The following is a 23215-nucleotide window of genomic DNA, read 5'->3' on the forward strand; positions in this document are numbered from 1 at the left end:
AATACTAGGGGACATAGATTTAAGATGAGAGGGGAAGAGTTTAAAAGGAGATATGCAAGGCAAGCATTTTTACCCAGAGGGTGGTAGGTGAGTGGAACACTAGCAGGGGAGGTGGTGGAAGCAGCAACGTTTAAGAGGCATTTAGACAGACACATGAACAGGCAGAGAATAAAGGGAAATTGACAATGTACAGGCAGTTAAAGTTAATTTAGAAAGGCATCATGGTCAGCACAGACAGGGTGGGCTGAAGAGTCTGTACCTGTGCTGTACTGTTCTACACTTCAAAGGAATAGAAGTTGGCCATTTGATTCTTTGATTGCTCCGTCATTCATTGGGATCATGACTGATCTGATAATTTTCAATTCCACTTTCCTACCTCTTCCTCAACAATTCTTGATTTCCTTATTAAAAATATCTATCTCAGCCTTGAATATACTTAGGACAGCCAGGAAAAAAGCCACAGAGACCATTAAATGGAACATAAATTGTCTCAAGTAGTAGAGAACTTCACTGTAGTTGAAGAGAACATGTTACTGAAGCATTTCAGTCTTGGACTCAATAGGATAAAAGCTGGAATATCAAATGAGCATAATGATACTACAGGACAAAAAGGACAGTGCTTGATTCACAAGTTGACTCGAATTGACTGAGGTATTGCCCTGGAGAAAACAATAGGGAACTATAAGCTTTCCACAACAATTCAAAAACGTTGCAAGACTTCAAGGTATTCTGTTTATTTGTAGAGAACAGGTTCCTGTTATGAGGCACATTACCAGCTCAACGGACTTTCTGAAATGGGTTGTTCATGGATCTATTGTGCAGTCAGGACTGTTCAACTGCTGCCCAACTCCAGAATCACATATGACAGCAGGCATCTGCTTTGGGTATGGTGAGCACAGGTGTCCACCCAGCTCAAGGAAAGCACTCGCGAGAGGAGGACAAAGAGAGCGTTTGAAAGATTCCCTGAAGGCCTCCCTTGAGAAATACAACTGAGGTAAACACACGGGAGACCCTTGTTCAGAAGAAACCGACTTGGAGAAAGCTCCTTTAGAGGGGTAGAATACTTTGAGAACACCCATTGGCAGGAGGAAGCATAGAAAAAGAAACTGGAGAAAGGAATGCCAGCAATCAAAAACAAAATCTCATTCCACCTCCTGGAAACACCTGCCAAATGTGTGGCTGGAAATGTGGCTCCAGGATTGGGCTCATCATCCACACAAGGACCCCCAGAACCCAGAACCAGAGACGTGGAGTCCCTGAGGTGGACAAATTCGGTGTTTTTTTTTGGCTTGAAACAGGTGGCCTTTCACTGAAATGTAAAGACACAAAGCTGCAGCTCCATGTTTAGCAATTAATAGCACAAAAGAAGTGAAGATAAGATAGAATAGACCAACTATTTACATAGTTTAAAGAATTTGAAATGCCCAACAAAATACAACCCAATAACCCCCAAAACGCACCTTTACTCACACCAGAAAGAAATCCCTTCCCATTCACATTTTTACGGCTTCAGTTTGCTGTGTTTAAATGTCTGATCTCAAGAATCTGACAGTCTCTTCCTGAAGCCTTATGCAGCAGAGCTTAAGATCTCTCAGCTTCAACTAAACCTTTTGCAGTTTTAACCAAACGTTTTTGGTCTGGAACTTTTTGACTGACATCGTCTATGTGGACTTCAGCAAGGTGTTCAACAGATCTGCAGAGTAAACTGGTTAGCAACGTTCGATCACATGGAATCCAGGGAGAGCTAGCCATTTGGAAACAAAATTGGTTTGAAGATAGGAGACAGAAGCGGCAGTGGAGTGTTGTTTTTTGAACTGGAGGCTTGTGACTAGCGGTATGCCATAGGATCGGTGCAGGGTCCATGCTTTTTTTCAGATATATATAAAAGACTCGGGTGTGAATATAGGAAATCAGTAAGTTTGTAAATGAGGGGCAATTTTTTCACGCAGAGGGTGGTGCGTGTGTGGAATGAGCTGCCAGAGGTGGTGGTGAAGGTGTGTATAATTACAACATTTAAAAGGCATCTGGATGGGTATAGGAATAGAAAAGGTTTAGAGGGATATTGGCCAAATGCTGGCAAATGAGGCTAGTGCACACATTTTTGAGTTCCTTTTCAGGTTCGGGTGGCAGGAGCAGAGAGCAGAATAAGAGTCTGTTGGGAAAGTAAGGGTTTCTATAAAAGGACCTACCTTCCTTATGCCTGCGGCCTTTTCCGGTTTGGGTGGCAGGAGCAGAGAGCAGAGCCTGCTGGGAAGGTAACTGATCACACTGAAGTGGGTGTGATCTAAACCAGAGACCCTACACCATAGGACCTCCCACCCACCACCTCTAACCTTAATAAGAGTCTGTAGACTCTAAGTTTTCTCTTTTTTTCCCTTCCTCATTTAGTACTGTGTGGGTTTTCAGAGCAGTGGGGTATGATGTCAGGGCAGTTGCATATTCCTCCTGCGGAATGCGGCAGGGAAAGAGATACTGGCCACATCTGCGGGAAGTGCACCCAACACCAGCTCCCCGAAAACAGAGTTAGGGAACTAGAACTGGAGCTGGAGCTGGATGAACTGCGGATCATCCGGGAGCCGTTTTTGCCAGGTGTGTTCAGGAGAGTTTCCTTACTCAGTATGTAGACAGACCGACAAGGGGAGAGGCCATTTTGGATTTGGTGCTCAACAACGAGACAGGACAGGTGTCAGATCTCACGATGGGAAAACACTGGTGACAGTGACCACAACTGCCTGACATTTACCATAGCCATGGAGGGGGAAAGGAGTAGTTATCATGGGAAATGTTTAATTGGGGAAAAGGAAATTATTATGCTATCAGACAGGAGTTGGGAAATACAGTTTGGGAGCAACTGTTCTACAGAAAGAGCACAACAGACATGTGGAGAATGTTTAAGGAGCAGTTGTTGTGAGTGATGCACAAATTCATTCCTCTGAGACAGGTAAGAAGGGGTAAGATTAAGAAACCTTGGATGATGAGAACAGAGGAGCTTCTCGTGAAAAGGAAGAAGGCAACTTACGTAATCTGGAGGAAGCAAGAATCTAGCACAGCTTTAGAGGATTACAGGCTTTACAGGCTTGCTAGGAAGGAGCTCAAAAATGGACTGAGGAGAGCCAGGAAGGGGCACAAAAAAGGTTTGGCAGGAACATTAGGAAAAACCCAAAGGCATTTTACTTAAACGTGAGGAATAAGAGCATGATCAGGGAGAAAGTAGGGCCGGTCAGGTGTAGCGTAGGGAACTTGTGGTCTGAGCAGGTAGGGGAAGCCCTAAATGAGATCTTTGTTTTGGTTTTCACTAAGGAAAGGGGCCTTGTTGTGAAGGAGAACTTTGAGGAGCTGGGAACCAGGCTTAAGCAGACTGAGATTGTTGAAGTTGGTGTGCGGGAAATTTTGGCAAACATTAAGATTGATAAATCCCCAGGGCCAGACCAGATTTATTCTAGGTTGCTCTGGGAAGTGAGAAAGGAGGTTGCTCAGCCACTGGTGAAGATCTTTGCTAACTCACCCTCCACAGGAGTCACACCGGAGGAGAATTGGGAGGAGGTGAATTGTTCCTCTTTTCAAGAAGGGGAATAGGGAAATCCCTGGCAATTACAGACTGTCAGTCTTACGTCTGTGGGCAGCAAGGTTTTGGAAAGAATTCTGAGGGATAGGTTTTATGATTATTTGGAAAAACATGTGATTAAAGGCAGTCAGCATGGCTTTGTGAGGGATAGGTCATGCCTCACAAATCTTCTTGAGTTCTTTGAGGAGGTGACGACACAGGTTGACAAAGATCGAGCAGTGGATGTAGTGTTACGTGGATTTCAGCAAGGCATTTGATAAGGTTCCCCACGGTGGGCTTATTCATAAATTTAGGAGGAATGGGATACAGGGAGATTTGGTTATCTGGATTCAGAATTGGTTGGCTGACAGAAGGCAAAGAGTGGTTGTAGATGGGAAGTATTCTGCCTGGAGGGCAATAGTGAGTGGCGTTCCGTAGGGCTCTGTTCTTGGGCCGCTGCTGTGTAATTTTTATAAATGACTTGGACGAGGAGGTTGAGGGGTGCGTTAGTAGGTTTGCCGATGGCACAAAGGTTGGAGGTGTCGTCGATAGTATCGAGGGCTATTGCAGCTGTAGCGCAACAGAGACAGGATGCAGAGCTGGGATGAGAAATGGCAGACGGAGTTCAACCTGGATAAATGCGAAGTGATGCATTTTGGAAGGTCAAACTTGAATGCTGAATACAGGATTAAAGACAGGATTCTTGGCAGTGTGGAGGAACAGCAGGAGCTTGGTGTTCAAGTGCGTAGATCCCTCAAAGTTAACAACCCTATCCACTTGGGTGGCAAGAATTTGGTGTTTTGGCTTTCATTAACAGGGGGGATCAAGTTTAAGAGCTGCGAGGTTTTGCTGCAGCTCTACAAAACCCTGGTGAGACCACACTTGGAATATTGTGTCCAGTTCTGGTCACCCTATTATAGGAAAGATGTGGAGGCTTTGGAGTGGGTGCAAAGGTGGTTTACCAGGATCCTGCCTGGACTGGAGGGCTTGTTTTACGAGGAGAGGTTGACTGAACTCAGACCTTTCTTGCTGGAGAGGAGGAAGAGACGTGACCTGATCAAGGTAATGAGAGGCATGGAGAGAGTCGATGGCCAGCGATATTTCCCCAGAGCAGGATTGACTGCCATGAGGGGTCGTAGTTTTAAGGAGTTAGGAGGAAGGTATAGAGGGGACATCAGAGGTAGGTTCTTTATGCAGACAATTGTGAACTCATGGAATATGTTGCCTGCGGTGGGGATGGAAGCAGAGTCATTTGGGACACTTAAACGACTGCTGGACATGCACATGGACAGTGTAGGTTAGGTTATTTTATTTTAGATTAGGATTAATCCTTGACACAATATTATGAACCAAAGGGCCTGTACTGTGCTGTACATTTCTATGTTCTAATGTTTGGGAATCCTGGAGTAAAAAATGAGGTCTGCAGATGCTGGAGATCACAGCTGCAAATGTGTTGCTGGTCAAAGCACAGCAGGTTAGGCAGCATCTCAGGAATAGAGAATTCGACGTTTCGAGCATAAGCCCTTCATCAGGAGGGCTTATGCTCGAAACGTCGAATTCTCTATTCCTGAGATGCTGCCTAACCTGCTGTGCTTTGACCAGCAACACATTTGCAGCTGTTTGGGAATCCTGGTCAGCTTGGACAAGTCGTACTGAAGGATTTGGTTCCGTGCTGTGTGAATCTTTAAACATACATGAAAACGAGTAATTGCCAATAATAACGTTTGTAGAAACAACCAAAGGCTCGAAACAAAAGTTGCTTTCTGTCCAAACACAAAAACTTTGGAATTAGGGCTGGGGCAGATCAGGTTATTTGACTGACAGATTAGATTAGATTAGATTCACTACAGTATCGAAACAGGTCCTTTCGCCCAACAAGTCCACACTGACCCTCCGAACAGTCACCCACCCAGACCCATTCCCCTACCCTATATTTACCTCCGACTAATGTACCTAACACTATGGGCAATTTAGGATCGCCAATTCATCTGATTGTTTGGATTGTGGGAGGAAACCCAAGCAGACACGGGGAGAACGTGGAAACTCCACACAAATGGTCGCTGAGTTGGGAATCGAACCCAGGTCCCTGGCGCTGTGAGGCAGCAGTGCTGACCACTGAGCCACCGTGCCGCCCCCTTTATTTCCCAGTTGATGGATTGTAGCTGTGGTACAACAAGGGTCAATGTATCATTGGTTAATAGTGAGGGGGGGGGGGGGGGCGGGGAAAGAGAAGAGGGGACGGAGCGCTGGACAATCTCTGACACACACCCACACCCACACCCAATAATGCACACCATAGACACACCCACGTGCACAGTCACTAACACACATACCACCACCCACCCAGAGTTCATGGCTGGTTGGGTTGTATCACTGGCCACACTAATTCAGTGAGGAGGTTCCTGGACCTGGGATGCTCCCAGTGGATGTAATACATTACAGGTTGGTGTATATGTGAAGGATACAGTGACTTCCCCCTTGAAGCCCATCGCTGTCACGATGCTCTCCGCTGCCTCTTTTATGGACACTTCATCTTCCTCGCCCACTGCAGACAGAAACACAGCAAAACGGGGCTCAGAAACACTATCCAAAACCCTGCTTCTCAGCCGAAGGCAACCTCTTCACAAACTCCCCCTGCAGCAGGACGAGAACTTAGAGATGGTCCCCAACAGAATCAGAAGGAAACAGTTTCCAGTTTTTAGAAAATTGCCCCATTAAGTACTCCCACGACAAGTCCGGCAGAGTCAGAAACAGAGTAAAATTCCCTCCAAGCGGTCCCCATCAAATACTCTCAGGACAGGTACAGCATGGGGTTAGACGCAAAGTAAAACTTCCTCAACTCTTTTAAGCTAAAAGTAAATGGAAAGTAAATCTTTCTCTACTCTTTCAAACTGAAAGTAAAGCTCACTCAACAGTACCCCATTAAATACTTCCAGGACAGCATGGGGGTAGATTTAAAATAAAGCTTCCTCTACACTGTCCCCATCAAACATACTGAGGACAGGGACAATGCAGGGCTAGATACAGCATAAAACTCTCTCTATAATGTCCCATCAAATGCTCCCAGCACAGAAACAGCATGGGGTTAGGTAGAGTAAGGGTCCCTCTACACTGTCCCATTAAACACTCCCAGAACAGGGACTGCACAGGGTTACAGAGTAAAGCTCCCTCTACACTGTCCCATCAAATGCTCGCAGGACAGGAACAGCATGGGGTTACAGAGTAAAGCTCCATACACACTGTCCCATCAAATGCTCCCAGGACAGGAACAGCATGGGGTTACAGAGTAAAGCGCTCACCTTTCTAAACTGCAATGGATACAGGCTCAACCTGTCTGATCTTCCCCAGACAGAAATCTGCATTTGAATGGCACCCCTGACTAATAGTTGACAGAAGCTCAAACGTACAAACAAATCATTCATACCTGACAGAATGATGGGCTCAATCTCTTCATACTCTCTCAAAACCCAGAGGAAGAGACGGGCCAAGTCCTGGAATATGCAGTCATTGGTTATCAAATTGATTCATGAAGCTCAATTACCCTGTCTTGTTTGAATGCAGTTCTCTGTTTATGTACGTGCCATGTACTCAGGACACCCAGGTGATGGGATGGGGACATCCGTGGCCCCACTGCTTCCCGGTCAGGAGAGAAGACCAGGCAGATGCGGTGTCAATTTAGACCCTTAGAGGGACCCATCAATCCCAGTGAGCAGACAAAGCCTGATTCAATCCCACCCCACTCTGTAACTGATCTCCTCCCCTCAGAGAGGGGCACCTCCACACAACTCAGCATCAAGTTGCGGAGCTTTTCTTTGGTGGTAATCTCCTCCTACTGCACCTGTTGTGGATGGGGACAGAGAAACAGAAGATTCCTGTGATCTATGGATCCAGTTTCTGGGCTTGGTGAGGAACTTTCCGCAAGCATTTTCATCCATTTCTCTGTGGAACTCACTAGCCCGGACGGTGCCAGATGCTGGGACTCTGAGTAAACTGAAGGTGGTGATAGAATTTTAATTAGTAATGTGTTGAAGGCTTAAGGACAGCAGGAGGGAAAGTGGAGTTGAGGCTGAGTTGAGGTCAGCCATGATCGTATTAAATGGCAGAGCGGGCTTGAGGGTATGAATGGCCTACTCCTGCTCCTAGCTCTGATGGTCAGGGAGGGGCAAGGAGGAAGATGAAAGGTCCAGCCCAGCTGTTACCTGAAGGTACCCAGTCAGCAGTCTGGGCTGGAGATGGACATGAGAGGCCTCGCTAACCAGTAGCTGGGTTCCAGCTCTCTCCATGGATCCCCCTGCTGGATCTGTTCAGAGGATCAGCTGTGCACGACAACCTACCAAAGAGTATATAAACTGCCTCTTGGGTTTGCCTGATCCCCACACCTCCAGCGCTGTGCCATTTCCTGCAGGAAGGAACCAACAAGAGGTCAGTAACTTCACTCTAACCTCCACACCTTCAGCTGCCTTGGCCCCTCCCTATACGTCTCTAAGATAGTGGCCAAAAGTGACATGGTGTCATAAGCTTTTGCCCTTCACTTGTCAAGATGGCATGGTGGTTCAGTGGTTAGCACTGCTGCCTCACAGCGCCAGAGACCTGGGTTCAATTCCCGCCTCAGGTGACTCTGTGTGGAGTTTGCACATTCTCCCAGTGTCTGCGTGGGTTTCCTCCGGGTGCTCTGGTTTCCTCCCACAGTCCAAAAATGTGCAGGTTAGGTGGATTGGCCAAGCTAAATTGCCCATAATGTTAGGTGAAAGGGTAAATGTAGGGGAATGGGTCTGGATGGGTTGCACTTCGATGGGTTGGCGTAGACGTATTGGGCCGAAGGGCCTGTTCCACACTGTAAGTAAGTAATCTAATGAGGACAGACGCAAGAATGTCAAATATCAGAGGCTGTTAATTAGTTGGCACATCAATTCTTAGGGTTGCGTGCCTCCTGGTCAAACAGACAGGGAGCAGACTCACCTTTCACACTCATCCCCACACTTTCTGTAACCTGGCCCAGCCCTAGCCCCACAATACTCAGAGGGACTCACTTTTATTGGAAGCCACTCAGAGAAGAGCCAATCAGCTAATTTCTGGGATGTTGATGGTGGGGACAGTGGGTGTCTTATGGTCGGAGGTTGAGTAGGTTGCCGGGGGGAGGCAACAGCGTAGTGGTATTACCATTGTGCTGTTATTCCAGAGACCCAGGTAATGTTCTGGGGACCAGGGTTCAAATCCCGCCACGGTAGATGGTGGAATTTGAATTAACAGTTTCATGATGACCGTGAATCAATTGTTAAAGGAACAAAAATCCATCTGGTTCACTAATACCCTTCAGGGAAAGAAACTGCCATTCTGACCTACGTGTGACTCCAGGCACAGCAATGTGGTTCACCACTTAACTGCCCTCTGGGTAATTAAATTTGGGTAATAAATGGTGGCTTAACCAGCGATGCTTTCATCCCATTAATGATTTTTTAAAAACTCACTGGAGTTTAAGGGAATAGGTGATGAAATTGAAATGAGATGCGCAGGGACCTTGACAGTAGATGTTCAAAGGAGAGTTTCCCCCTTGCTCCTAATGGGGTAACCCACAACAAAATGACATGGTGTCCAGACCTTTTACTCTTCACTTGTCAGGACAGATGCAAGAATGCCAAATATCAGAGGCTGTTGATTAGTTGGCAAGTCAACTCTGAGTGGCCGAGGCATTGCCATGGAGAGTGTATGAGGTAACTGTTGTTCCTCATGGGGGCATTGGTCATTTCAAAAGGGCAATGCCTGGACAGGCTCCTTCTGTCTCCAGAGGTTAGGTCTCTGGGTATATATGTACCTTCTTCCTCAAATGCTCTTAAAACCCATCTCTTTCACCAAAACTACCCAAAATCCTAATTATAGAAAGATTTGAAAAAGACCTGAGGGGCAACATTTTACACAGAGTGTGTGCCATGAACTTCCAGAGGAAGTGATGGATGTGGGTACAGGTACAACATTTAACAGACATTTGGATAAAGTAAATGAATAGAAAAGGTTTGGAGAGATATGGGCCAGGAGCAGACAGGTGGGACTAGTTTATTTTGGGATTATGGTTGTTATGGACTGGTTGGACTGAAAGGTCTGTTTCAGTGCTGTGTGACTGTATAATATCCAGGTGGCTTGTTGTCACTTATGGCATTCCAAGTCTGATTAAAAATGGTTTCAGGAGATCACAAGAAACAGACCTTAGGAGGAATGTGTTAAAATCTAACAAAGAAATCAGAGACTCAACTCTGTGCCAGGTATGTCTTGTGAATCAGTCCAGGCAGAACGTGACCGTCCTCGATATTAAAATTGTCATATTTTCCGAATACGTTGGTGGGGATCACGGATGTGAACATACGCTTATGTTGCTCAGAGTAGGCACTGCGACAGAGAAAGAGCAGGGTCAGCGGCTAACCACACCCGAGATAAGGCAACCCCAGTCCTGCTGGGGAAACAGCGTCTGTGCCACAAGGCAGAGAAACGGAAGAAAATGTACGAATTGGAGGACAGACTTCATTTCAGAGACTTACCGGTTCTGCACATCAATCATTCGCTTTGCATATGAATATCCAAAGTTTGAACGGTGTGGGGGCCCATTGTGGATCTACGAGGGAGAGAGAATGTTTTATTAAATTGCTAATTTATACTGTCCAGTCAATTCCAAATCCCAGATGGTAGTTTCAGCAGGATTCTCTGTAACTGGACGTCAGCGAGTTTTAGACTGCATTACTGGTAGCTAGAACAGTGACCGGCCACCAGCTCATATCCAAATGGGGCTTTGAACACAGCCAAGAGCCAGATTAGAATGACAGAATCTCACGTGGTGACCCAGATGCAGGCCCTTCAGCCCATCGAATCTGAGCCTGGCTTTTGAAAGGACTATCCAGGTAACACCATCACCGCAAAGATTTATCCAAATCCTTTTGGAAATTTATTATTCATACCCACTTCCATCTCTTTCTGAGGCAGAGCATTCCAAAACATCACGGCGCAGAACATTTTCCCAGCTCCTCACTGTCTCTCGTGCCAATGTCTGTAATTATATCCCCTCTGGGCACTGAAACAGCCTCTCCTTCGCGAGTCTATCAAAATCCTTTGTGATTTTCAACACGTCTATTAAACAGTCACTTGGTTTAACAGGACTTGACCTTTGTTGGCCAGGACCCCCATTTATCTAATCTTAACATCTTGCACTCAAAAAGAAATGTCTAATAGGCTGGCAGAGCCAGGAGCCCTGAAGACATTTAAGAACCATTTCGATCAGCACGTGAAACACCACAGTATACAAGGCTGTGTGCCAAGTGCTGGGAAATGGACTAGTATAACTGGACGTTTGATGATGGATGTGACGGCCCAAACGGCCTGTTTCAGTGCAGTAAAAACCTTCTGACTATCAGGATAACTGCAAGAATACCACCTTTTACATAATCTTAACAGTTTACACCACTGGAAAAAAGGGTTGTTCAGTTGACTCCTATTGGCTAAGGCATTGCCATGGAGAAAGTAATGGGGATATGAGACTTTTTGAGCTCCTTGATAATCTGAAAGAAAAGGACTTGAATGTATTCCTTTTGTTCAGAGACAACTGGTCCCTCCGTATGAACGTATTCACTTCAAGCAAACACTCCATGTGCCAAGGTCAGAGTTTGACTGATCTTCAATTGGCTGTTACCATACCCGGAGTGTTCTTGGGAATGTGGACCAACTGTTGCCCAATCAAGAATCTAACTATGGACGCTTTGTTTTGGCTGGTTCAGTGTAATTCCCACTCAGGAGAAAGCGAGGACTGCAGATGCTGGAGATCAGAGTCGAGGGTGTGGTGCTGGTAAAGCACAACTGCTCAGGCCGCATCCGAGGAGCAGGAGAGTTGACGTTTCTGGTATAAGCCCTTCGTTAGCCCTTCACAGTTAACACTCAGTTAACTTACAAACGACAAAGGAACGTGCTGTTTGATTCAATTGGCCAATTGCTGGGATATCACTGCAGCTGGTTGGATGGACTGAATGGCCTTTTTTTTTTGGAGTGATGGCATGTCCTGTTTGGGCAAACCGCTGCTCCTCTCCAGGGAGCTCTTATTCCTAGCTATCACCTCAGTCCTTCATCGAAACTCCAGTAGCCCACATCAGGGATACCCAGAACATGGGACACAGTCCGAGTCCATAAACCTCCAACTCCGGAAAGCCAACTGTTCCCTCAGTGTGAGGACTGCCCTAGGAGGAGAGATTGACTAACATTGGTTATGCCACTGTTGGAATACTGCGGACAATCCTGGGTCTCCCTGATCTTGGAAGGATGTTGTGAAACTTGAAAGACTTCACAAAACATTTACAAGGATGTTGCCAAGGTTTGAGACATAGGGAGAGGCTGAATAAGAACAAAAGAATATTACAGCACAGCAACAGGCCCTTCGGCCCTCCAAACAAAAGACTAGGGCTATTCTCTCTGGAGCGTCAGAGGCTGAGGGGTGACCTTACAGAGATTTGTAAAATCATGAGGGGCATGAATAGGGTAAATAGACGTTATCCTCCACCCACCCCCCCACTGGAATAGGTTTAAAAAGGTGAGAGGGGAAAAGATATAAAAGGGACCTAAGGAGCAAGTTTTTTTATGCAGAGGATGGTGTGTGTATGGAATGAGCTGCCAGAGGAAGTGGAGGAGACCAGTACAACATTTAAAAGGCATCTGGGAGGAGATCCAAGATGGCGGTGACTCAGCAAGTCTGAGTTTACAGTGCTCTTCCCAAAACCTGGGTAAAGTGAGTTACTCATCCCCACCACACTTACCAAACCACCCAAAAAAAGTTTCTAACCTTAATTAGCTGTTTACTATTATATTTAAGCAGTTTAATATTAAGTGGATAATGAGTAAACCAAAGGGATCCCGCAGCTCTCAGAAAACAAAGACCCCTCCCCCACCCTCCTCTCCTCCTCCGGCTGCAGCTGATGTAAAAACAGGCCTTGAAGAGATGATTGCCAGGCTGGAAACGACACTCGTCAATTTCATCGCAGAATCCAGACAGAGATGGAATGCATTCGAAGAAAAGTTACAAAAGCACAGCCAGGCTCTCGAGGAATTCCAGGGCCGAGTGAAGGGGGCGGAGCTAAAGGCCACGACCTCCGAGGCTGCAGCACAAACAGCTGCAGAACAGGTGCGAGCTCTGGAGCAGAGAGTCCGGGCCTTTGAAATCTACATGGATGACCTGGATAATAGAAATCGGAGAAAGAATATCCGTCTTCTGGGCCTCCCTGAACAAGAAGAGAAGGGACAGTTAGCAGTATTTCTGGAGCGATGGCTGCCCCAGCTTTTAAACCTGGGGGCTGTAACTGACCGGGTAAGGGTGGAGTGGGCCTACCGGGTCGCAGCACGCGGATCTGGCCCAAACCAGCGCCCACGCCCGGTCCTGTTCCAGCTGCAGAGTTATAGGGAGAGGCAGATACTCCTGGATGCCTCCAGAAATCTTGGAAAGGATCCTAAAGCCATAATCCATGAAGGATCCAAGATTATGTTATTTTAGGACTTGTCCCCGGCTTTGGCACGAAGGAGGAAGGCGTTTGATGAGGTGAAGAAATGTCTAAGGAACTTAAATATTCAATACACCTTACGCTACCCAGCGACGTTATGCTTTACCCACGAAGGATCCGAGTATAATTTTAGATCACCAGAAGAGGCTAAGGAACTTTTAGACTCGTTTAAATAAATCGTAAGAGACAATTTATGTTGGCTTGCCTCTTCCACACTCCGTGGGGAGAAGTGGATACTTTACTCTACTTTACTTTTGCTTCTGGGAGCAGGGTTGTCTTCCCTTGCTATTTTATGTTATTATACTTAACTGTAATTTGTTGGAGTTGTAATTTTATAGTTATGTGTGTTTGTACGTGGCATTGATGCTATCAGATATACTCAGGTATGGGTGGGGAGGGGTGGGGGTGCGGCGCTCACTGTTAACTCTAGCTCGGTATTATATCTAAATCCTATTAAGGAGCGCCCGGGTCAAGGGTGGGACACTGTTTGGGAGAGGATATGGTGGACCTTTAGAAAGGAAGTAAGGCCCCCTGAGAACAAGGGGGAGGATCTCCATTCAAACATGTTTTATTTTTTTTGTTCTTATTGTTTGGAAATAGTTTCCTTTTTATTATACTGTTATGAGTGTATTAGAGAACATTTTCTCTTGTTTGAAGGATGTAAGTGACTCAACTATACACTCTGGATAATTGTGGATTAGATTAGTAGTTAACTGAGTTTCATTGTTTTTCTTTCTTCTTTAGTATCATTCCTTTGAATTTTGATGATTATATATTTAAGATCTATTTTTATATTAATGTTTGTGCTTGAAAGTTCTGTTTATTTTTGTAAATCTGTCAAAATATTAAATTTCTAATAAAAATATCTTTTAAAAAAAAAAGGCATCTGGATGGGTATATGAGTAGGAAGAGGTGAGAGGGATATGGGCCTAATGCTGGCAAATGGGACTAAATTAATTTAGGATATCCGGTCAGCATGGATGAGTTGGACCGAAGGGTCTGTTTCTGTGCTGTACATTTCTATGGCTCTTTACCTGAGATTATCATTCAAGTTCCTGACAGGACAGACAACCAGAGGATTTGTACAGCTGGAACCCAGCTATCACGGCCTTAGGATAAGGGAGTCAGTTATTTCAGATTGAGATGAGGAGTCATCGAGTCCTACAGCACAGATACAGGCTCTTTGACCCAAACTGGTCCATGCCGACTAAAATGTCCGTCCACACTAACCCCATTTCCCTGCACTTGGTCCATATCTTTCTAATGCTTTCATATCCATCCTTTTTATCCAAATGCCCTTTAAAATGTTGTTAATGTACCCGCTTCAACCACTTCTGCTGGCAGCTCATTCCATAGGTGTACCACCCTGTGTAAAAAACGTTGCCCCTCAGGTTCCCTTTTATTCTCTCCCCTCTAACCTTAAACCGAAGCTCTCTCATCCTTGATTCCCCAATTCTGGGAAAAAGACTTGACTGCATTCACCCTATCCATGCCTCTCATGATCTTATAAATGGGCGGCATGGTGGCTCAGTGGTTAGCACTGCTGCCTCACAGCACCAGGGACCTGGGTTCGATTCCAGCCTCGGGCGACTGTCTGTGTGGAGTTTGTACATTCTCCCCCGGAGTACACATACTCCCACAGTCCAAAGATGTGCAGGTTATGTGAATTGGTCATGCTAAATTGCCCCTAGAGTTAGGTGCATTAGTCAGGGGTAAATATGGGGAATGGGAGTCGGGGGGGGGTTATTCTTTGGAGGGTCGGTGTGGATTAGTTGGGCCGAAGGGCCTGTTTCCATACTGTAGGGAACCTCAACCTGATCTAATCTAAAACCTCTACAATGCACCCCACCTCAGTTTCCTATTTTCTAAAGAAAAAGTCCCAACTTGTACAACCCCTCCCAAAAGCTCAGACCATTGAGTTCTGGCAACATCATTGTAAATTTCTTCTGCACTCTTTCCAGTTTAATATCATCCTCCCTATAACGAAGTGATCAAAACTGAACACAATATTCCAAGTGCAGCCTCACCAACATCCTGTACGACTTCAACATAACTTCCCAACTTCTGAATGAAGGAGGCCAGGGTGCCAAAAGCCTTCTTCATTGCCCAGTTTACCGGAGAAATTTCTTCACTCAAAGAACCTCTGGAATTCCCAACTCTGACAGATGTGGATGTTTGATCGCTAAGTAAATTTAAGAATGAAAAGGAAAGGTTTCCTGTTACTAAAGGAATTTTAGAGATGCAAGAATCGTGCAGGAGGTTGGAGTTGAGGAGATCAGCCATAATCGTGTTTAATAGCAGAGCAGGTTCGATGGGCCAAACAGCCACCTGCTCCAATTTTGTTTGTACAATGACAGAACTGCCTATCCTTTAGTCTACTTTCCTGGAGTCTCTATCTGCTCTTGTCTGGATTGATTGCTGTCAGCAGATCACTGTGACCTCACGCAGTGGGGTCATCTCCAGCTGGGACCATCCAGGGGACCTTCCTCAGACCTTTAGCAGATGCACGAATCATTTCGGTCGGAATGCTGTAAAAACACCTCTGATCCCACAATATCCCAACAGAATCTGCTTCCTCAGCTGCCTTCAGTGGGTGGCACTGCTGCCTCACAGCGTCAGAGACCCAGGTTCAATTCCTGCCTCGGGCAACTGACTGTGTGGAGTTTGCACATTCTCCCCGTGTCTGTGTGGGTTTCCTCCGGGTGCTCTGGTTTCCTCCCACAGTCCAAAAATGTGCAGGTTAGGTGAATTAGCCATGGTAAATTGCCCGTAGTGTTAGGTGAAGGGGTAAATTTGGGGAACGGGTCTGGGTGGGTTGCGTTTCGGCGGGTTGGTGTGGACTTGTTGGGCCGAAGGGCCTGTTTCTACACTATAACTAAGTAATCTAATCTAATCTCTACCTGGGTCTATGTAACTGCAGTCTTGTACTTAAAGCCCAGGGGGGAATCTGTGCCAGGGAAATAAATATTGGATTCAATCTCTAATTGGAGGTAGCAAGAGGTTATGTTCAATTTGAGATGAATCCACAATTAGACAAGTGTTAGACGGGCGTTTTGGAATCATGCAGAACACCTTTCAGCTGGATCACGGCAGGTACCGGTGTATGAATGAGGGGTAGCAGCCTCTCAGACCCTGAGCCTGCTCCAGAACTCAACAGGATCACCGCTGATCTGATTACCCCACATTCCCATCAGCTCATGTGACCTTCTGAATCACCTCAGCTGCCTTCAGTGGGCAATGCTTTAAACAGTGATCCCCAGTTCTAGATTCTCCTTCAAAACATCTCCGCCACATCAAAACCTTGTATTTTAACCAAGTTGCTTCTCATTCCTCTAAACTCCAGAGGAGACAGGACTAACCTGTCCAGCCTTTCCTCATCAGACAACTTGCTCGTTCGAGGCATAAGCCTGGTAAACCTTGTCTAGAATGCTTCCAATGCATTAAGGTGCTTCCACAAGTGGTGAACTGTCCTGTACACAGTATTCCACACTGGGCTCAACAATGTCCTGTATAACTGACACATAACCTCCCTCCCTACTCTTGTATTCAATTCCCCTCATGATAAACTATGTTTCAATAAATTTCCTGATTACTTGCAGCCTCTGCAGACTAACCTTTTGTGATTCATTCCCTGGGACACCCAGATCCCTCTGCACCTCAGAGCTCTGCCCGGTCACTGAACCTATCGATATCACATGCAGTCTCCTTACATTCTCTTTGCACCTGCTTTCCAACGTTCGATCATCAGCAAATTTGGCAAATTCAGTCCCTTCATCTAAGTCATCTCCACAAATTGTAAAAAGTTCAGGCTCCAGCACTGGTAGCACACCATTTGTTACTAACATGAAAATGGCTGGCAAATGATGCCTTGTTTGTTAGCCAATCTCCAATCCATGCCAACGCTACCCTCAACACAGAACTAGACAGTAGAGAGGCAGGAAGGGTGCTCCCATTGAATGGAGCCGTCCTGATCCAGGGGCTACTGCCTAAGGACATTTAGATCTGAAAAGAAGATAAATTTCTTCACCCAGAGAATGGTGAGCCTGCAGACTCCTCTGCCACAGTAAGTGGGTAAGGTAAAAACATTGTATAATTTCAGGAAGGAGTTGGATATAGTACTTGAGGCTAAAGAGATCGAAGGAAACAGGGGAAAAGTAGGAACAGGCTGTTGAATTGGTTGATCAGCCATGATCAGACTGTATGGTAGAACAGGCTCAAAGGGCCAAATGGCCTACTCCTGCTCCTGTATTCCATGTTTCTATGTTATACCACAAGCCTTTATTTTTCACACTTTCCACTGATATTTATTGGTGAGCCTTTTATCCCAGGCATGACATTCGAAGGGGTGGGTGGGTGGAGGATGGAGGAGGCTGGAGGAGTGTGGGGTGTGGGGTGGGTGGGGGGAAGAAGGGGTCTCACCATTGTTTCATCAATAGGATAGCTGGTCTTGTCTGGGAAGATGCAGGTCGAGAGGCAGGAGACGACCTTTGTAACTCCGTGCAGGTGAGCAGAATGCAGCACATTGTCGTTCATGTGAATATTGTTCCTCTGGGAAAAAAGCAAAATGGAAAAATCAGTGGCAGGTAACAGTCAACAACCAGATGATCTCCCCGTCTCTCTCTCTCTGACTGTATCTTGAAACGACTGTCTGTACACCCAGCTCTCCCACCAACTGTATCCGAACTCTGCCTCTCCGTCCGACTGTATCCTTATGCGACTGTCTCTGAGCTCCCTCCCTCTCCATCCAACCATACCCCTGAACCGCCTGTGAACACCCGCCACTCCGGCCAACTGTATCTGAACCCTATTAATGACGACCGACTTGACACTGACATTTTTTACAAACCCACCGACTCCCACAGCTACCTGGATTACACCTCTTCCCACCCAACTCTTGCAAAAATGCCATCCCGTATTCCCAATTCCACCGCCTCTGCTGTATCAGGAGGACCGGTTCCACCACAGAACACACCAGATGGCCTCCTTCTTTAGAGACAGCAATTTCCCTTCCCACGTGGTTAAAGATGCCCTCCAACGCATCTCGTCCACATCCCACACCTCCGCCCTCAGAATCCACACCTCCAACCGTAATAAGGACAGAACGCCCCTGGTGCTCACCTTCCACCCTACAAACCTTCACATAAACCAAATCATCCACCGACATTTCCGCCACCTCCAAAAAGACCCCACCACCAGGGATATATTTCCCACCCCACCCCTTTCCGCCTTCCGCAAAGACCGTTCCCTCTGTGACTACCTGGTCAGGTCCATGTCCCCCTACAACCCACCCTCCCATCCTGGCACTTTCCCCTTCCACCGCAGGAACTGTAAAACCTGTGCCCACGCCTCCTCCCTCACCTCTGTCCAAGGCCCTAAAGGAGCCTTCCACATCCAAAGTTTTACCTGCACATCCACTAATATCATTTATTGCATCCATTGCTCCCGATGCAGTCTCCTCTACATTGGGGAGACTGGCTGCCTCCTAGCAGAGCGCTTTAGGGAACATCTCCAGGACACCCGTACCAATCAACCACACCACCCCTTGGCCCAACATTTCAACTCCCCCTCCTACTCTGCCGAGGACATGGAGGTCCTGGGCCTCCTTCACCGCTGCTCCCTCACCACCAGACGCCTGGAGGAAGAACACCTCATCTTCCGCCTCGGAACACTTCAACCCCAGGGCATCAATGTGGACTTCAACAGTTTCCTCATTTCCCCTTCCCCCACCTCACCCTAGTTCCAAACTTCCAGCTCAGCACTGTCCCCGTGACTTGTCCTACCTGCCTATCTTCTTTTCCACCTATCCACTCCATCCTCCTCCCTGACCTATCACCTTCATCCCCTCCCCCACTCACCTATTGTACTCTATGCTACTTTCTCCCACCCCCACCCTCCTCTAGGTTATCTCTCCACGGTTCAGGCTCTCTGCCTTTATTCCTGATGAAGGGCTTTTGCCCGAAACGTCAGCTGCCTGAACTGCTGTGCTCTTCCAGCACCACTCATCCAAAATCTGGTTTCCAGCATCTGCAGTCATTGTTTTTACCCTGTATCTGAATCCTGCCTCTTCCTCTGACAGTATCCTGATCTGACTGTCTGAACACCCACGTCTCCCTCCGACGGTATCCTGACCCAACTGTCTCTGAACTCCCTGCATTTTCAGTGTCACTGAAGGTGCTTTTCCCTTTCAAGAAGGGACCTTGGATGGAGGGACAGCGCGAGAGGTGTTTTCTTGTTCATAGGAAGGATGTTTCTACAGTATTGCAGCCACTCACCCAACCAAGGAGTTGTTGCTGTGCTGAATACTCTTGAATAAACACACTATTGGTCCTGGTTGAAAAACTAGTCAAAGGTCTGTCACTGGACAAAACTGCCCATGGATGCCGAAAAACAGTCCCAAAGAAACCATATTGTGTCTACTTTTTTAGCCAATGATACTAAAACCTATCTGCCTAGTTAGTGTCAATAAAGTGAAATGGTTTCTATCAAACCCCTTCTAATTTTAAACACCTCTATTACATCTCTCCTTAGCCTTCTCTTTGCCTCTCCAGTTTTCCCAGGTAATGATAGCGCTTTACTCCTGGGAGTTGGAATTCTAATCAATACACTCTCCACCTTCGCTGAAGCTTTCACATCCTTCTTAACAGCTGGAGCCAAAAAATAACTCATGCCCAGGGGATTGGATGTTCCTCTCACACTCCCGACTACATTGGTCAGACACAGTGCTGGAACAAACTGCCACTCACCCAGAAATCCAGGTTGTATTTCATGTTCCGGAAGAGTCCACCCACCATGGCTGCCAGGTGAATGACATGTGTGGGCTGGTATTTAGCGAACAATGCACTGGTTTCTGCAGCATTTCTGAGGGAAAGACAAAAGACTTTACATTTCTAGAATGAATCCCACCATTCCTGGATTTTCTTCATAGGACATGGGCATCACTGGCTGCGCCCAGCATTTATTGCCAGTCGCTAGTTGCTCTCAAGAGCTGCCTTCTTGAACCACTGCATTTAGTGTAGTTAAGGAGGGATTTTGTTCCATTGACACTGAAGGAACAGCGATATATTTCCAAGTCAGGACAGTGAGTGGCTTAAAGGGGATCTTGAAGGAGCTGGTATTCCCATATATCTGCTGCCCTTGTCCTTCCAGATGATAGCGATATCCCTAATGCTCACATCCCTTAAATTAATTTAAAAGGCTGCCTAAGCATGAACTGTCCTCCAGTAGGGAGAAATGAAATGGTGAGAGGTAATATAGAGAGCTGGTGGGAGGGGAACAAAGCAGAGGCTAAAGATGTGCAGGCTAGGTGGATTAGCCATGGGAAATGCTGGGTCGCAGGAACAGAAGGGTGGGTCTGTGTGGGATGCTCTTCAGAGGGTTAGTGTGGACCCGATGGACCAAATGGCCTGCTTCCACACTGTAGGGATAAGGAAATGGATGAGTGCAGACCGATATCATCAGCACGCCCTGTGACATGCACTCACGTTAAATCCGCATCCTTTGAAGACAGGAAGATCCACTCCTCGTCTGCTTGTCCTTCGCCCTCTGTCACCAGCTGCTCAATGGCTTTACCAACCAACCCTGAGCCTCCGGTCACCAGGATCCTCTTGCTTTTCATTCCCATCCTTTCCCCATCTGCCATTTCTGGAATTTCAGAAACAGACGGCCTGATCTCAGTTGCACTTAGAACACATTCACCACCCAGGACAGTGCATTGCTATAACACCTCAGCACCTCAGCACACCCTAAGTATCTTTACTGGCAAAGTTTAGTCATAGTTTGAATTAGTGTCAGGAACAATGCATAACTTTATTTATTAGTTAGTGTTAAGAAGGGAGTGACCTGGTTTTAATTTTTTTTTGTTAAAAAAAAAAGGGTTCTTCTTGTGGGCTTGGTGTCAGGATACCTTACATGCATTTTTGACTTCTTAATAATTTTTACATCTTTAAAAATTTTTAACAACCTGAGAAGGGACGGGGTTTAACAAGTTAGTATGTTCAGAAAAGGTAGAAAACTCTGCTATGTCTCTTCAGAGAGACACAGAGATACCCAGACCGGAGTCAGTCAGTGTATATGCATACATACAGTTGGTGTATATGTCTGTGTCAGTTGGTGGAGGCAGGACTGTTAAGCACTCCAGTGAGAAATCCCACAAAACTGCAGGGAACTCAGCTGAGGGAACTTGTGTTTCCTCTGAAGTTAAAGTAACAGTGAGTTTACTTTTAGGTCATTACAGGAACGAGATACCAGCTGAAGTAAAAGCATTTTGAGAATGTGCAGAAGTTCACTGGTTGCAGCTGTGCTGGCCTGAAGAAGAAGTCTCAGTCTGGAGATCATGGTATTGATTAGATTAGATTACTTACAGTGTGGAAACAGGCCCTTTGGCCCAACAAGTCCACACCGACCCACCGAAGCACAACCCACCCAGACCTATTCCCCTACATTTACCCCTTCACCTAACACTACGGGCAATTTAGCATGGCCAATTCATCTAACCTGCACATCTTTGGATTGTGGGAGGAAACCGGAGCACCCGGAGGAAACCCACGCAGACACGGGGAGAATCTGCAAACTCCACACAGATAGTTGCTTGAGGCGGGAACTCCACAGGTTTTCGTGTTGTCAAGATTTTGTTGGGTGACAGAGATAATGAGACTCTGGATAACTTTCTGGTGTTTGTGATGAAATATTTTCAACCTTATGGCTAGTGTGACACTGTTCATGCTTTTACTTTATTCATGTGTTTAGTAACTAATTTCCAGAATCAGCAGAGACACAGCTACAGTCTATTAGGCCAGGATTTGTCTGGTGTTAATAACACCTGAGATTGTAACACAAGCAGCAGGCAACCTCTACGCAGCAATGTGACAATCAGAATTTATTTTCATGCTGTTCGCTGGAGGATAAATGTTAATCAGGACAGCAAGTCACACCCATTTTCTACTCCCCAACAGGGAAAAATAGTCATATTCATACCAAAGGGCAGAAAGTTGCCAAACTTGACAGGGTTCAGAAAAGATGTTGCCAGGGTTGGAGGGTTTGAGCTATAGGAAGAGGCTGAGTAGACTGGGTTATTTTCCCTGGAGTGTAGGAGATTGAGGAGTGATCATACAGTAGTTATTAAATCTTGAGGGGCATTGATAGGGTGAATAGGCAAGGTCTATTCCATAGGAAAATCCAAACCTAGAGGGCATAGGTTTAAGGTGAGAGGGGAAAGATTTAAAAGGGATCCAAGGGGCATCTTTTTCAAGAATTGGGTGGTGAGTGTATGAATGAGCTGCCAGGAGACATGGTGGAGGCTGGTATGATTACAACATTTAAAAGGCATCTGTATCGGTATATGAATAAGAAGGGATTAGAGGGATATCGGCTAAATGTTGGCAAATGGGACTAGATTCATTTAGGCTATCTGGTTGGCATGGACAAGTTGGACCCAAGGGTCTGTTTCTGTGCAGCATGTCTAAGATTTTAATAAAGGCCTCACAAAAAATATAATCCCATCAACAGGTGAAACACAGACCCCTACCTCAGTCAAAATACACGTTCCTTGGAGAGGTGGGATACAGACCAACCCGCCCACCACCTCCACCACCATCACCACCACCACCACCACCTCCTCGGACAGGTGGGATACAGACCCCTCCCTCCTCGGAGAGGTGGGATACAGACGACCCCCTCCTCCCCCGTTGGACAGGTGGGATACAGACGACCCCTCCCCCCCTCAGACAGGTGGGATACAGACGACCCCTCCCCCCCTCAGACAGGTGGGATACAGACGATCCCCCCCTCAGACAGGTGGGATACAGACGACCCCCCCCTCCCTCCTCGGACAGGTGGGATACAGACGACCCCCCCCCCCCCTTCCCTCCTCGGACAGGTGGGATACAGACGACCCCCCCCCCCCCTTCCCTCCTCGGACAGGTGGGATACAGACGACACCCCCCATTCCCTCCTCGGACAGGTGGGATACAGACGACACCCCCCATTCCCTCCTCGGACAGGTGGGATACAGACGACCCCCCCCATTCCCACCCCGGACAGGTGGGATACAGACGACCCCCCCCATTCCCACCCCGGACAGGTGGGATACAGACGACCCCCCCCATTCCCACCCCGGACAGGTGGGATACAGACGACCATTCCCACCCCGGAC

General features: G+C 46.8%; 1 protein-coding gene across 1 annotated transcript in view; it reads right to left on the reverse strand.

The window, feature by feature from the left end:
- Positions 1–23215, reverse strand: part of gfus.1 (GDP-L-fucose synthase, tandem duplicate 1) — a 28875-nt gene that overhangs the window by 2770 nt on the left and 2890 nt on the right. The window contains exons 2-9 of the mRNA XM_060825217.1: positions 20547–20706; positions 19809–19923; positions 17485–17613; positions 10075–10148; positions 9792–9925; positions 7879–7943; positions 6969–7035; positions 6010–6089 (exon numbers count right to left, since the gene is read on the reverse strand). Coding sequence (XP_060681200.1) covers positions 6010–6089; positions 6969–7035; positions 7879–7943; positions 9792–9925; positions 10075–10148; positions 17485–17613; positions 19809–19923; positions 20547–20704 — 822 coding nt within the window. The 5' untranslated portion in view covers positions 20705–20706. The remainder of the gene's footprint in view (positions 1–6009; positions 6090–6968; positions 7036–7878; positions 7944–9791; positions 9926–10074; positions 10149–17484; positions 17614–19808; positions 19924–20546; positions 20707–23215) is intronic.

The sequence above is a fragment of the Hemiscyllium ocellatum genome, chromosome 5 (assembly GCF_020745735.1).
Source record: "Hemiscyllium ocellatum isolate sHemOce1 chromosome 5, sHemOce1.pat.X.cur, whole genome shotgun sequence".
Taxonomy (NCBI): domain Eukaryota; kingdom Metazoa; phylum Chordata; class Chondrichthyes; order Orectolobiformes; family Hemiscylliidae; genus Hemiscyllium; species Hemiscyllium ocellatum.